Source organism: Lontra canadensis, unplaced genomic scaffold (genome assembly GCF_010015895.1).
Source record: "Lontra canadensis isolate GAN:19392208 unplaced genomic scaffold, GSC_riverotter_1.0 scaffold144, whole genome shotgun sequence".
Classification (NCBI taxonomy): domain Eukaryota; kingdom Metazoa; phylum Chordata; class Mammalia; order Carnivora; family Mustelidae; genus Lontra; species Lontra canadensis.
In genome coordinates this window covers 2,878,753-2,894,147 of record NW_022631138.1, presented here as the reverse complement: position 1 = coordinate 2,894,147, position 15,395 = coordinate 2,878,753, and the positions used below count along the sequence as shown (strand labels likewise).

The following is a 15,395-nucleotide window of genomic DNA, read 5'->3' as shown; positions in this document are numbered from 1 at the left end:
TTGCCCCTTCCTAGCAAGAAGTTGCCTCAGTAATGGCATTTCTCGCCTTGTTTCACATAAATGCAATCTCTGCCTCCAGGTCTGGGTCTCCTGTGTGTCTCCCTGTTTGTCCTCTCCTCTTCTTGCAGATGTAGTCCTGTTGGATTTAAAACCCACCCAAGTACAGCATGGCCTCTTAACTAATTGCATCTGCAAAGAACCTCTCTACAAATAAGGCCACAGTCTCAAGTTTCCAGAAGGACATGGATTCCAACCAGCATGGGACTCTTTGGAGGCTAAAACCCACACCTTGAAATCTCAGGGGGCTGTGACAACTCGGGTCCAGGATTGCTCATTCTATAAATACCCTCTCCAGGAGATTTTAGCCATGCTAACTCATCGTATTTTCTTTCCTCATGGCTTTGCTGAGGTCTGTGAGCTGCTTCTCACCACTGCTGACCAGAGCAGCAGAGCTCCATTCAATTTGAACTTCACCAAGGGAAGTGGATGCTGAAGATGATCAGAAATAGTGTTTGCTCTGTTTTTCTCAAGATTAACTTAGTACACAAGGAGTCCATCTTCACTGTAGAATGATTAGAATATTGGAAATAAATAAAAGAACAAAAGAAAAATCACCTGTAATTGCTAAATTGACATTCCAAAAATTGAAGTAAATTCTTCTAGACTTTTTTCTGTGCAGAAATATATAGATAGGCATTTTTTAATAAAAATGAGATTACAAGATATGCTACTTTGTAATTTTGCTCTTCTCAGTATATCACAAGCATCTTTCCATGTGAAGAGATACCAGCATCTTGGAATTTAGTGGTACCTCAGGTTTCAAATATATGACATGTCTGGTTGTTCTTCAGCCTCCTCAGCTAGAGTAAGTTCCTTGGACACCACCAACAACTTCTGCCATGGCTAGAGCATGAGTGTTGAGATGGAATATGAGGTAGAATATGATGGCAGCTAAGTTATAGGCAAGAGGGAGGGGGCTGGGCCCTGGGTCCCAAACTCTATGACCTCCCTCTCCTGCATAGTGGTGGATGACAGGACCTCGTGTGGGCATTTGGTGGCCCTAATAGGTTTAACTCAGGATGGGCTGGCTGGTGGGGCTCAGGGGTACTGGGTAAGTTATCATGAAGCATGAAGGATTTCCACTACTCCCCCTATCCTGACTCCTTGGGAACCTTTTTATGTGGCTTCTAGTTTATCTTAAGTGGTTTTTGCAAGGTTCTACACGAGTAGCATCACTCAGCAGGGAAAGAAACTGTGATCTAAGCCCCCAAATCTCAAAGGATTTATCTAAACTGGGAATCAAAAGGGAGAGTGGCCGAGTGCCCAGCCAGAGGTGGGGCCGTGAGAGCAGATGGGGGGATGGTTGCCACCAGTGTCTTCTTCCACCTCCACCCCTGCGTAAGCCAGTTCTGACCAGGTAGGTTCTGGGGGGTACATTGCCCTAATCACACCGTTGGAAGTAGAAGTCTGTGATGGGGTTTCCCCAGCTGGCATCTTCTGAAAGCTGGGTAAGTGTGAGAGGCTGGTCTGCTTCAGGCAACGTGCAGAGGAACCAGCCCGGGTAGGCAGCTGACTCGAACCTGGAGGTGAGCCCTGTGTCCTGCCGGTAGAAGGTGAAGCTCTTGGATTCATTGGCACCAAGGTAGAGTTCCATGATGTTTACTGGCTGTGAGCAGAGGGGTATGGCAGGTGAGGGGAAGGAGTGGAGGAGGCAAGAGAGCTGGGCCACAGGCATGAAGAGGTAGGGCTATAATCCAGAGAACCCTGTGAGGGAGAGGAGCTCTGGCCCCGGGCTGCTGGCTTAGTGAAGTAAGATAGCAAGGATGCCCAAACAGGACTCACCTCTAGTTTCAGAGTTGGTTCCTGCCCTGTCCCACACGACAGGCATTGGCTCCCTCCCTGGACTCCCAGGATGACTGGAGATAGCTTGGCATCCAGAGACCGGTTGGGGACAACACTGATCTCCTCGCCTAGAGAAAGGAAGCCAGATTCAGGGGCCTTGACTGCCCTTCCCTCCCTCTCTCTACATCATGGACCTTGGAGCACAAGAAACTGCATGAGACATCCTGTCCCCAGACTGGCAGAAGGAAAGCCTGTTAACAGCTGTCATCTAGGAAACGTGGTCTCCTGCCAGTTGGCCCAATGACAGCAAGGCATGTAAGCACATTATACCATCTCCCATCTGTATGCCACCCCCTTGTCCAGGCTCAACATTTCACATTTTCTCCAAGCCCCAGGGGATATCTGGCCACATCCTTTAATGCCTCTTGACCCTCTGGCCTTATTTGGAAACTTGACAATCCTCTCATCAGAGTTATTTGGACATGTTTGTACCACCTGTGATATTCCTGAGAACAGAAGAGGGTCTTATTCCCCTCTATACCATCTCCCACCATGTATACAAACACATACACCCACACACTCACACATAGATATACGCAAGCTTATATACATGTACACACACACACACACACACAGAAACACACACGGTGGCCCCAGAGCCCAGTAAAAGTGTCCCAAGTAGGCAGGTATATGCTATTTTAGAGAGAAGACCTGTCACAGTGTCTGCGGCAGAAAGAGTAAGATGGTGCCACCGTTATCGGGGTCCCATCACTCTGAGGGACCAGGAATCCCCAGAAAGCAGAGGGGACCCAGGACAAAGGGATAGAAAGTCACTCCCACATGGGAATAAAGGCCTGGAGCCTTTAGCACTGGCTCCTAGAAAAAGTAATGTTTGGCCTAAGTCCACCTATGTGAGAAGAACAAAGCATTCATCCTGGAAAAGATTCCCACCTTTGCATGAGGCTTGAGGTGGCCTGCCGTTAAGTGCCCTCGCTTTGCTGGAAGGTGTAGTATTTTTTGTCTGTTTTCAGAGCCTGCTTTTATGATGCCCCATCTACTGTGTCAGGCCTGGGGTCTGTCGGCCAGTTTACATCACTATTCTAAGTCCCCTCTAGGCCCCCTCCCCTCAGAGTCTATAAGGACCTAGGGAAGTTGGGTCATGTTTTGCCACAAACCTTTGATGACCTTCCCTGAATGCAGCCCTCCAGCTAGAAGCTGGTTGTCATGCAGATAAAGCACCTTCAAGGCCGCATCCTTCATCCTGAAACATCAAGACAGGATGACAGTTAGGGAAGAGGTGGGTGCTTGGGCTTGCTGGGCTCTACAGAGTCCCCCACGGTCAGACATTGTCTCATTCTCCTCCTGCTGTACCAGAAGTAACCACCCAACCTTCTCTGCCAGCCCTGCTGGGCTCCTACCCTACCAATGGAATAACAACACAGCCCCCCACCTGAGTCTCAGATTTGCTCCTACACCCTATTCAATCTTCTCTATACCAGCCAATCTCCATGTGTGATGTTGGAAAAGAAACTGGACTGTGAGTCAGAGTGCTGGGTTCTTGTCCGACTGTGCCACCATTGCTACTGAGTCGCAACAGACAAGTTGCTTGCCCTCTCTGGGCTTGAGTCTCCCTGTGGCCAAATTAAGACAAGGGTTAGATCATCCCCATGCCTTTTCCAATGAAAATCTGATTCTTCAATCATTACTGAAGACATCAAGGCACATTTACTTCTACCTAGTAAGTGATGAATATCTTTAAATTTAAAATTCTTGGGGCACCCGAGTGGCACGGTCAGTTGAGTGTCAGATTCCTGGTTTCCGCTCAGGTTGTGATCTCAGTGTGGTGAGATCAAGGCCTGTGTTAGGCTCACACTCAGTCTAAGTCTGCTTAAGTTCCTCCCTCCCTCTTCCCCTGCCCCTCCCCACTGCACGTGCTTTCTCTTTCTCTCTCAAATAAAAGAAATCTTTTTTTAAAAAATTAAAATAAATAATAAATTTAAAATTCTTTTGCTTTGTTTTCAAATTTATTTCTCATCTCTGATCTCAATTGATTTTTTTACATCTTGGGAGGTGAAAAATATATCCAAAAATGGGTTTCTTCAGGTGTTATACAGAAATAAGTACGCTGTGTGCAAATTGGTTCGATGGTAGCTAAACACAAACAAATCTTGTTCAAAGTTACTCATATATTAAACTGCACCATGCTTCCCTTAGAAGAAGACACAGAATGCAGTATTTCCTACATCTCTTAATCAAGGAGAGCCACTATCTAAAGCCACTCATAGGATTGGGGCTCCACAGAACACACCTTGGGAAAAGCTATGGGAGACTCTGTGTTCAGAGAGGTCAAAGACCATTTTCACTCAGTAGTGCAAAGTCCAGAACACAGCAGACCACCTGGCTCAGTAAATGTCAGCGGACGGACAGACTGATTGACTAAATAGTTTTGTTGTTGTTTTGCCCCAAAGGGCAGCATGGGTGTGATAGAGCAGAGTGACATCAGTTCACCCCAGAGGGTGGTAACAGCTCTGGGATGGGTCTCCGGACTTCAATTCTCATTATGGATATGTGGGGCTGAAGCTCAACGCAGAGTGATTCACTTGCTCCCCCCTCTTATCAGGAAACCCCCATGAGGTGGCCAACCCCAGCCTGACAAAGGCTGGAAAAACTTCTCTTAGGACAATGAGGGGCTGTTTACAACTTCCCAGCTGCCCACCCACCAACAAAAGCCCCAGCTCTGGGCAGCCGCAGCCCCTCCCTACCCACAAAGGATGGACAACAGGTCTACCCGGAGCTTCCTTCCCCCAAAGGACACAGCCAATCAGAGGTTCAGATACTCACCGGAAGCACAACGCCCCACTCAGGACCATCTTGACCTCCACAGTGTGTAGACTCTCTTATTCTGAAATAATACAAAATCTTAGGTGGAGATAGAGGCTGGGCTGGGAGGGGCTTGAGAAGCAAACGGCCTTCTGACCCCACCCTACCCCTTCCCAGAATGTGACCATTCCCCATAGAGCAGGGGACTCTAGGGCTGGGTTCAGGAGAGAGTCCCAGTCCTGCCAGGGAGAATGAAACCCAGCTCTCCAAAGGACACCTCAGAATGCTCCTTTCTCCTGACAGAGCCTGTGGTATCTGTCTGCTCCCCTAGGATGCCTCAGCCCTTTTAATAATGCACGAGGGAGGAGCCCCGGGAAACCACCACAAGCTGAGGAGGAGCAGCGCTTCCCACACCACCCTAGGCCTCCAGAAACACCTGCTCTTCAGTACCTCTCCCAAGGAAGGAAGGTTCTGGAGATAATCTTCTTTCAGCAATTCTGACAAACTTCCCAGTGGCCTTCAAGCTCTTCGTGAACTCTCAGCTCCTGGACCTCAGGCGCTTCCAGACCCAAAGTGTTCAGTGCAAACAGCCCCTCAAGGAAAGCCGATTTTAAAACAAGCCCCCTTTTCTCCCCTTTCCTTTCTCTTTTCCTTCCTTCCTTCATTCCTCCTTTCTTTCCTCTCTCCCTCCCTTCTTTCCTTCCTTCCTTCTTCCATCCTTCCTTTCTTTGCCAGGCCTATGGAAAATGCTGAAGGTGGGGCTTTCCTGTTTAGGCTATGTTTAGTCTACATATTCATTGTAGAAAAACCTGAAAATTCAGATTGGCAAAAAAGGAAAGAAAGAAAGAAAGAGAGAGAGAGAGAGAGAGAGAAAGAGAAAGAGAAACAGAAACAAAACAAACCCACACCATGAATACTTGTCTTCTGTGAGTGTACCATCAGAAAACCAATGAGGACACTTTTCCTCTGTTTATATCTATGCATGTAACTGTCAACTGTGTCTCCCACAACTGTGTCATAGAGCCTATACTCTATTCAACTTGCTTTTTTCATGTAGCAAAACAGAATATCTTTTCATACCAAACATGAATTATGACATAACATTGAATAGCTGCATACATTTCATTGCATAGATGCCTCATTTATTTATAGCAACCATTTATTATTAGTCTTATTGTTTGCTATTGAAAATCATGTGGTGGCAAACATCTTCATATCAACCTTTTCTTCACTCATGTGTCTGATGATTTCCTCAGAAAGTAAAATCTAGCCCATGCCACCTGCGATCGATCTTTCTCCGATACCTATTTGGCAAATTAATATGTAACAATTCATGCAGCTTCGGTACCTCCACACACTCTCTGTGATGGAGCTGAGTTAAAGGCAGAGGGCTGTGCGTAAAAACAAACAATTTAATGACATCTTGAGTACTGCCGATGACCATATATTGTTAAGGTACAAATTTTAAAGAAATTGTGTTCCAGTTTATAGGCTAAAAAGTCCTTAAAGTGTTCAAGAATAAATAAAATATCAAGTTTTTCCAATGTGCCAAACACCTTTCAGAAAACTTTAAAATCTAAACACTACTTTAGGCAAAATCATTAAAGTGACCAAATGGAAAGGACACTGAAAATAAACATAAAAAAGAACAAAATGAAAAAGAAACACCAAAAGGTGTTGGCCTGTAGGCAAAGTGAGGTGTTGTTGTTTTTTTTAAGATTTTATTTTTTTATTTTAGAGAGAGAGAGAGAGTGGGGGTGGGGGGCGGAACAGAGGGAGAGAAACTTCAGACAGACTCCCTGCTGAGCCCAGAGGCCCACTAACTGACTCGGGGCTCTATCAAATGACCCATGAGACCACGACCTGAGCCAAAACCAAGAGTCACACGCTCAAAGGACTACACCCAGGTACCCCAAAGTGGTTTTAAGCAGGCAGAATTTCATTTGTAAAGTGATTATAGGGAAGTACATATTGTTTCACTTTAAAAAGCTGCCTTCTCTGATCCCCTGACCATAGTGAATTGCACCCACGTGTCCCCAAGACACATCTGTGGGGCTTCCTCATTTTGACTAATATGGAGTGACACCAGTGCATGGCTGCCCCCCTCCGGATGGGGCAACTTGCTGGGGGCACAGGGGGGATGTGTCTGCTCTGCAGTGTGCTTCATGGTGATGGGTACAGGATGAATGGAGGGAGAGGTGAATGAATGAGCTAAGACAGTCAAAGTGACAAAAACAAGACAAACCCCCATTAAGAAATGTAAGTTCTTCAAACTTGAAAATAAGACAGGGTAGCTTGAAGTCCGCCATCATGATACACCAGCTTTGGTTTTCTTTTTCAACACTCCGCTGGCTATTCAGGGTCTTTTCTGGTTCCATAAACATTTTAGTATTATTTGTTCCATTTTTTCCAGTGAAAAATGTCAATGGTATTTTGATAGGGATTGCATTGAATGTGTAGATTGCTCTGGGTAGCATAGACATTTTAACAATATTTATTCTTCCAATCCATGAGCGTGGAACGTTTTTCCATTTCTTTGTGTCTTCCTCAATTCCTTTCGTAAATGTTCTGTGGCTTCTAGAGTACAGATCCTTTTACCTCTTCGGTTAGGTTTATTCCCAGGTGTCTTATGGTTTTGGGAGTAATTGTAAACGGGATCAATTCCTTAATTTCTCTTTCTTCTGTCTCATTGTTAGTAATATAGAAATGCAACTGATTTCTGTGCATTGATTGTATATCCTGCTGCTTTGCTGAATTCCTGTATGAGTTCTAGCAATTTGGGGGTGGAATCTTTTGGATTTTTCCACATAAAGTATCATGTCATCTGCAAAGAGTGAGCGTTTGACTTCTTCTTTGCCAGTTTGGATGCCTTTTATTTATTTTTGTTGTCTGATTGCTGAGGCTAGGACTTCTAGTACTACGTTGAGCAACAGTGGTGGGAGTGGGCATCCCTGTCATGTTCCTGACCTTAGGGAAAAGGTCTCAATTTTTCCCCATTGAGAATAATATTCACTGTGGGCTTTTTGTATATGGCTTTTCTGATATTGAGGTTTGTTCCCTCTATTCTTACACTGTGGAGAGTTTTAATCAAGAAAGGATATTTATAGCAGTAATGTTCGTAATAGCCAAACTATTGAAAGAGCCAGGATGTCCATCGACAGATGAATGGATAAGAATATGTGGGGTGTGTGTGTGTGTGTGTGTGTTATATATCTGATGGAATACTACTCAGCCATCAGAAAGGATGAATACTTACCACTTACATCAGCATGGATGAACCAGAGGGTATTACACTGAGCAAAATAAGTCAATCAGAGAAAGACAATTATCATATGGTTTCACTCAAATATAGAATATAAGAAACAACACAGAGGATCATAGCGGAAGGGAGAGAAAATGGAATGGAAAGAAGTCAGAGAGGGAGACAAACCATGAAAGACTCTTGACTCTGGGAAACAAACTGAGGTTTGCTGGAGTGAAGTTGTGTGGGGGGAATGAGGTAATTGGGTGATGGGCATTAAGGAGGGCATGTGATGTGATGAGCACTGGGTGTTATATCCAACTGTCGAATTACTGGGCTGTACATCTGAAACTAATGATGGACTATATGTTGGCCGATAGAATGTAAATTAAAAAAAAAAAAAGAAGAAGAAAACAAAACAAAATGGTGACCACATGTGCTCTCAATGTCATACTAAAGCTTGGTCAAAGAGGCCCCATCAGGAATTACTCAATTCTTTAGGAAACAGATGCCTTTGGCTTATTGATGACTGAGGATTAAACACCAGACTCTGTGAAATTAGATGTGAACTAAGAGGAGATTGTTTGATAAACTGCAAATCATTTCTGCCTGAAAGAAAAGATAGGCCAAGAAGGTGCAGTTTTACTGCTTTGCAATTCATTAAGCAGGTCTTTTTTTAAAATCTAAGTCAGCCAACCCATTCCACTATTTCTTTCCTGACTGATCATATCATTTGAATCAGCTTTATCATCCTGCTGGTTCCTTCATTTATTAATAATGATAAATCTTTGGCACATTGCTCACTCTGTGTTTGTGTGGGAGTTGTGTTTCGGACCTTTTTGAAAATTAAACTGACACTACTAAGATAATGTTATTTTGTCCCAAGTCACACATCATGTGTGGTGGTTTTATTTTTTTTTAAGATTTTTTATTTATTTATTTGAGAGACAGAGATCACAAGCTGGCAGAGAGGCAGGCAGAGACAGAGAGAGGGAGAAGCAGGCCCCTTGCTGAGCAGAGCGCCCGATGCGGGGCTCGATCCCAGGACCCTGAGACCATGACCCGAGCCGAAGGCAGAGGCCTAACCCACTGAACCACCCAGGCGCCCTGTGTGTGGTGGTTTAAAAATCTGTCCACAAATTCTTTGATATTCTACCATTTAAGAGGTGGAGCTTAATTCTCCTTTGAGAGTGGGCTGGACTTAGTAGCTTGCTTCTAAAGAATTTATTACTTAGTGGAAGTGGCAGGGTGCCCCATCTGTGGCTAGATCACAAATGGTTTTGTAGCTCCCTCCCAATCTCTCTTGGTTCCCTCCCCTGGGGGAAGCCAGAGGCCATGTCAGAAGGACACTAGAGCAGCCTGTGGAGAGGCCTGTGTGGTGGGACCTGACAAGCTATGTGTGAGTAATCTTAGAAATGGGCCCTTCAGATGAGGAGACCCTGCTGACATCTTGATGGTGACTTCACAAGAAGTCCTGAGCCAGACCACCCAGTTCATCCCACTTTTCTGGTTCCTCATTCTGAGAAGCTCTGTAAGATTATAATGCTTGCTGTTGTAAGCTGCTGCTAAGTTTTGGGATAATTTGTTACACAGCAATAGGTAACTAACACACTTTGTCATCACCATGGGCAATTTCCACTCCTGATCATTCTCCTTTCATTCTCCTCAGTCCTCAGTGGGTATCCTCCCTTCTTAGGAAACATCTCAATTCTCCGTGGACTTCATCTGACTATAGAGGTTGTCCCAGGAGCTGTGCCAGTCTGCAGAGGGGTAATGCTCCCCATGGTGCTTCTCACAAGTGCCCTGGAGTCGGGGGGTGGCTCCTGCTCTTGCCGAAGAGAGGTAGCAAACGGCACAAGGTTACATCAGTATGTAAGCACACAGTCAAGAGTGGTTTATTATAGCAAAATAGTAATTTTTTATTAGGAAGATAACAAACATAATGAAAATAACCAGTATTCATGTGGTGTCCACTATGTCTCTAGAACTGTTTTTTTATATGTCTTTTTTTTTCTTTTTCATGAGAATGTTCTCATTTTATGCTCATAACTGCCCTATGTGATAAATGCTCTTATGATCTCTGTTTCATGGATGTGGAAACCAAGCAGAGAAAGGTTAATCATGTTGTCTGATAGGGAACCGATAATCAGAACCAAATCCAAGAAACCTGAATCTAAACTATTGACCCCAAGACACAACACAACAGTTAGAGGGAACCATTTACAGTCTGCCCCAGATCATGTCACTATTCTGCTCCCTGAGTTTTTGAGCACAAAAGGCAAGCCTCTGCCATGCTCCCAGGCCCCACAAAACCAGGTTCTCACTAACACTTTATTTTATTCTTTTACCACACCATGCAGGGCACTCAAGCCCCAGGACCTCTTGCTCTTTCTTGAACAGGCCAGGAGCATTCCTGCCTCAGGGCCTTTCCACTGACTATTTTCCTTGCCTAGGAACCTCTTCTCCAAGATATAAGCATGGCTCACTCTCTCACCTCCTTAAAGTCTTTGCTAAAATATCACCTTCTCCATGAGACCTATACTCACCATCCTATGCTTTCCTCTGTTGCTGCCACATTCTGCTTACCATGCTCTATTTCTCTCCAAAGTACTCACCATCTGTTAACACACTGTATAATTCAACTGTGTTATGTGTATTATTTATCAGCCCCCACACTACTCTGCTGGAAGATAAGCTCATACAAGGGAGGTGTTGCCTGTCTATTTTGTTCATTAGTGTATTCCAAGCACTTAAGGTGGTACCTGGTATACAGTGTGTCTTTAATAAATAATATGGCACTAAAACTGAAGGAGTTGTGTGCTGTATCACATTGAAAAGGCCAGAGAAGGGCACCTGGGTGGCTCAGTTGGTTAAGCAACTGCCTTCAGCTCAGGTCATGATCTTAGGGTCCTGGGATGGAGTCCTCCATTGGGCTCTCTGCTCAGTGGAGAGTCTGCTTTTCCCTCTGCCTCTCCCTCTGTTTATGATTTCTCTCTCTCTCTCAAATAAATAAATAAAATCTTTTTTAAAACAGGCCAGAGAATTGTCTACATTTTGTTCATAGCTATGATTTTTATTTCTCAGAGAGCTTTGATGCTTCTGGGGCGTCATTCTCTTAATAGAGCAGGTAAGACCGAGGTCTCAGCCCGTGGGCTAACATGGACCCACTGTTTGTTTCCCAAACAACACTTGGTCACAACACAACCATGCTCACTTGTTTACACAGTCTGTGGATCCTTCTGCACTGCAACGGCCCAGCTCAGTGTCTGTGCCAGAAATTGTGCAGATAGGGTATTTAGGGCATGGTCCTTTGTAGAAAAGGCTTGCCAAACTCTGGTTACACCATCTCAATTCAAGTCTAAATCTGTCACTTATTAGCATACATCTTTGGCCAAGTTGTCTGACCTTTCTGCCTTCTGGAGTTCTCATCTGTAAAATGGGGATAAAAATAGTACTTACTCAGCAGTGGCCGTTAAGATGGTAAGAGTTAATGTATGTGAAGTGTTTGGAGCATGCCTGGCACAGGCAGGTGCTTCAGTGTCAGCTGTAATCATCATCGTCATCATCGGTCACGTGGCCTGGGGGAATTTGCCTCATCTCTCCGATCTGATGACTCATCTCACCTCATTTGCGTCTCTCTGTAAAGAAAAGAGGAACAATCACCTCACTGGGTTGCCATGAGGATGGATGAGAAAGACACAGTGAAGAGCAGGGTCAGCTCTTAGCACAAATCCACCGACACCTTCTTCCCATGTCCTCTGTTTCTCACCTCTCTGCCCCCCCCCCCCCCCAGGTATATAGAGAGGACCCTGAGAACATGTCTACACTGACCTAAATCTGAGGCTAGTTCCAGGTCAAACACCTCCTTACCGTTGTGCTGACATATCTTTCCTGACCCAGAGAGGGACAAGGCCCCAACCCAGCCTGGCTGAATGACCACAGCACATGCTGTGGATTTGCTGCATGTTCACTGCGTCAAGCATCATCTCAAAAGCAGTACAGGCATTGTACTGCGAAGTGAGTGCGATTTCTATTCCCATGGGCCTGAGAAGACAAAATCAGGCCTAGAGAGATGAAGTAACAAAGCCAAGGTCACTAACTAGTAAGACATGAACCTGGTATTAGTACTCTGGAAGTTTGATTTCATACTAGCTCCTATTCCCCCCGTGCACAAATAAGCCACATAATGCTTACAGACTTGGATGGAGGGTAGTGCTAGAGGCCTGGGGGCTCCCTGCCAGGAGTCTTTTACAGGAAGGACCAAGGAGCTTCTTCAGAAAAACAGAGACTTCAAGAAAGACAGCAGAAACCAATAGAGTTGGTCCAGAGACAAAAGGTTCCAGCATGACAGAGTGTGGGACACAATAGGACAGAGGGGATTCCTCACTCCCTGGAGTGACTTGTGGTGGCCTAGAACACCCATGGAGGCCCTCCCTGGCCTAGGAGAGCCAGTGGGGATACACAAACACACAGCCTCAGGGAGCTGTGAACAGAAGGGTCCCTCCTGCTACAGCCCAGGACCCCCACCCCAACGACCGCCGCATCCTACAGTCACTGTGTGGAGCGACAAAAGGCAAGGTGCCACTTGGCTCATAGCACATTTGAGTAACACTGGAGTCCCTGTGAAATTACAGGGAAGTCTGTGGGTCAGGGCACCGCAGCCGAAGGCTGAGCCAGAAACGTGTGGTTTTGTTGTCCTTGCTCAATCCCATGGCATCTTCCAGGGTGGAGGGTCTGGGGAAGGGCCAGTTCTACAGGCTGGGACCGGGGAGTGTGTAGGCAATGGCAGGGTGAGACTGTGGTGTGTGTCGCACCCACAGGCGGTTTCTCCTGACTGAGTCACCCAGGGCAGGATCAGAGTAACTAGCCACCTCCTTACCTCAGATCCAGGAGAGATCCTCCAGAGCAGGTCCAGTTGCTTCACTCATCTGTACTTCAGATGCCTCCAGAGTCTGAGGGCTCACCTCCTACAGATGACCTGGTTTGGCCATTCTGGACCTCTGGCCACACAACAGCTAGGACTTAAACCAGACTTTGCGGCTGAAAATTGGAAATAAACCAAATGTGGAAGGAAAAATTCAATAGTTCAGGAAGAGTACTGGTCTGACTCCATCTTCCCTGGTCCCTGGGCCTTGCCTTCCTTCTGCCCAGGCAGAGTACGGGCTCTGTGTGCGTGGCTATGTACTCACAGAGAGGGTATTCGCAGCCAGGCTGGACTGGGCAGGCCACACTTGGATGATTTCTTCCAAACACCCACCTGACCGATCCATGCAGTCTTTCCTCCTGGTTTTTTTGGGTTTTGGTTTTTTTTTTTTTTTTTTTGGTCTCTTTCCACAGAGGACTTGGAGCAGTGAGCACCCATAGCAGAATTAAACAAGGCAAAGGGAACTGCATTGGAAATCCCCAGAGGAGGTCCCTAGACTTCCATGGCTCTGTTTGTGACACTTGGCACTGATGGAGTAGAATCATCTCCTTTTGCAAACTCAAGAACCAGGGACTACTTCTTTATATAAAATATCTATATTTATTTATTTATATATTTATATAGTTTATATATAATATATAATTAATATATAATATATAGTTATTGTATATTTTTATATTATAAAAACAATTATATATTTCGTATATAACAATTATTAGATAAGTGTTTGCACATCTGTCCTAATTTTTTGTCATATTTAATTACAGTAAAATGCACATAAATTTTCCATCTTAAACATTTTAAGTGTACAGCTACATATGTGTTTTACATCCTTTGTTAAATCTGTTCCTGAGTATTTTATTGTAAATGGAATTGATTTTTTATTTCATTTTCTAACAGCTTGCTACCCATATATTAAAAAAACACAATTAGTTCAAGGACAATAAAAACAAACAATAATATTTTTGTAATCATCATTGGTATGACCAATTCAGGTAAAAATCTTCCACGGAGGTGAAAGCCTTTATGCGAATGATGAAGAGTAAGATATTGTCTTAAGGAATCTCCTCACCGATCGCTTATCAATTACAAAAGGAAAATCGGTCATTTTGCAGTGGAGAAACCTGGCCCACTTCACCTTAACCAAGGGGCCAAAATGTCGCTCGCCGGTATTGGCGGGAGACAACACAAGGCGTGTCCATCAGGAGATGGCACGCGGAGAAGGACACGTTACATCTTCTGCAGCTTTCCTGCCGGAAGTCTGTAGGCTGAATCTACTCACGAGGAAACACCAGACAAAGCCAGCTTGAGGGATGGTCACAAAGCAACAGCCCCTTATTCTTCAACAATGAATGAACAACAGCAATGCAGATGGAGTAAAAGTAGGCTGATGCGGGAAATATTTAGAAAATGTATCTCCTGAAGAGTTCTCTTCTCTATGTGGTGTGTGCTACCATTTGTGTGGGGAAAGTACACATTCAGAGGCGGGCTGGTGCCCCAGATTCCTCTCCAAACATAGCCTGCAGACGGGTAGCATTCGTTATCACTATGGGCCAGAGAAAACTGGATGGGGAGAAAGAACTGATTTTCACTTTTGTTCATTTAGATGTGTTATTCATTTAAAGTTTGCTTTTTTAACTCTAAAAGGTGGTTCTCAAACATAGTCCTAAGTGAAAGAAACCAGGCACAAAAAAAGAACGCACACTATATTATTTCATATACATAATTCAAAACTAAGCAAAACTAGTGGTATTGGTCATCCGATCAGGGGTTAACCTTACCCTGAGGTAGGAAGAGGGACTGGAAGGGGCACAGGGCTCTTTTGGGGCACTTACGCATATCATCAGAAAATTCAGCAAACTATATCCTCATGAGCTGTGCAGTGTCCTCTATGTGTGTTAGACTCTAATTTTTTTAAGGTTTAAGTTTTGTTTAAAAAAATACAATTAACTTTTCCATATTAACAGTGTATCCCACCACCTTACACTTATTCTTACTTCTGGTAGTTATTCTCTAGATTGCTTAGGATTTTCTACATGAACGATCATATCATCTGCAAAGAGGTACAGTTTTCCTTATATTCTTGGTCTTCATTCTTTGGATATATTTTTTTAAAGATTTATTTATTTATTTGACGAGAGGGAACACAAGCAAGGGGAGTGGGAGAGGAAGCAGACGTCCTGTGGAGAAGGCAGCCCGATGCTGGGCTCGATCCCAGGACCCTGGAATCATGACATGAGCCAGGCAGACACTTAATGACTGAGCCACTCAGGTGCCCCCATTCTTTGGATATTTTTAATTGACTTTTGCAATGGCTATGACTTCCAGTAAAATAGAGAGAACAACCATCCTTACTTAACTGCTTACCATTCTTAGGGGAAAAAAATCCCATCTTTCACCATTGTGAGCTGTAGATATATCTATTTTTGGTAGATGCCCTTTCAAAATACCGAAAAAGTCTTTTCTATTTGTAGTTGGCTGGGACTGTATATCGTGAGTAGAGGTTAACTTCAACCTAATGCTTTCTCTGTATCCACTGAAATAATTTTCTGGTATTTCTCCTTTATT

General features: G+C 44.5%; 1 protein-coding gene across 1 annotated transcript; it reads right to left on the bottom strand.

Moving 5' to 3' along the window:
• Positions 1-864: 864 nt before the first annotated feature.
• Positions 865-4,977, bottom strand: LOC116858900 (interleukin-36 receptor antagonist protein). Its single transcript, XM_032843852.1, has 5 exons — positions 4,940-4,977; positions 4,684-4,744; positions 3,018-3,103; positions 1,843-1,970; positions 865-1,666 (listed from the first exon to the last, which is right to left on the bottom strand). Exons 2-5 carry the CDS (start codon positions 4,710-4,712, stop codon positions 1,442-1,444), a joined length of 468 nt encoding a protein of 155 aa, XP_032699743.1. The 5' UTR covers positions 4,713-4,744; positions 4,940-4,977; the 3' UTR covers positions 865-1,441.
• Positions 4,978-15,395: the final 10,418 nt, after the last annotated feature.

Bases quoted from the DNA above. Each gene is read 5' to 3' on its own strand.
- LOC116858900 (XM_032843852.1), bottom strand. From the start codon at position 4,712: ATGGTCCTGAGTGGGGCGTTGTGCTTCCG. The intron at 3,104-4,683 runs GTGAGTATCTGA...TTGATGTTTCAG, and splicing joins AGTGGGGCGTTGTGCTTCCG to GATGAAGGATGCGGCCTTGA. The intron at 1,667-1,842 runs GTGAGTCCTGTT...CTCTGCTCACAG, and splicing joins AACCAACTCTGAAACTAGAG to CCAGTAAACATCATGGAACT.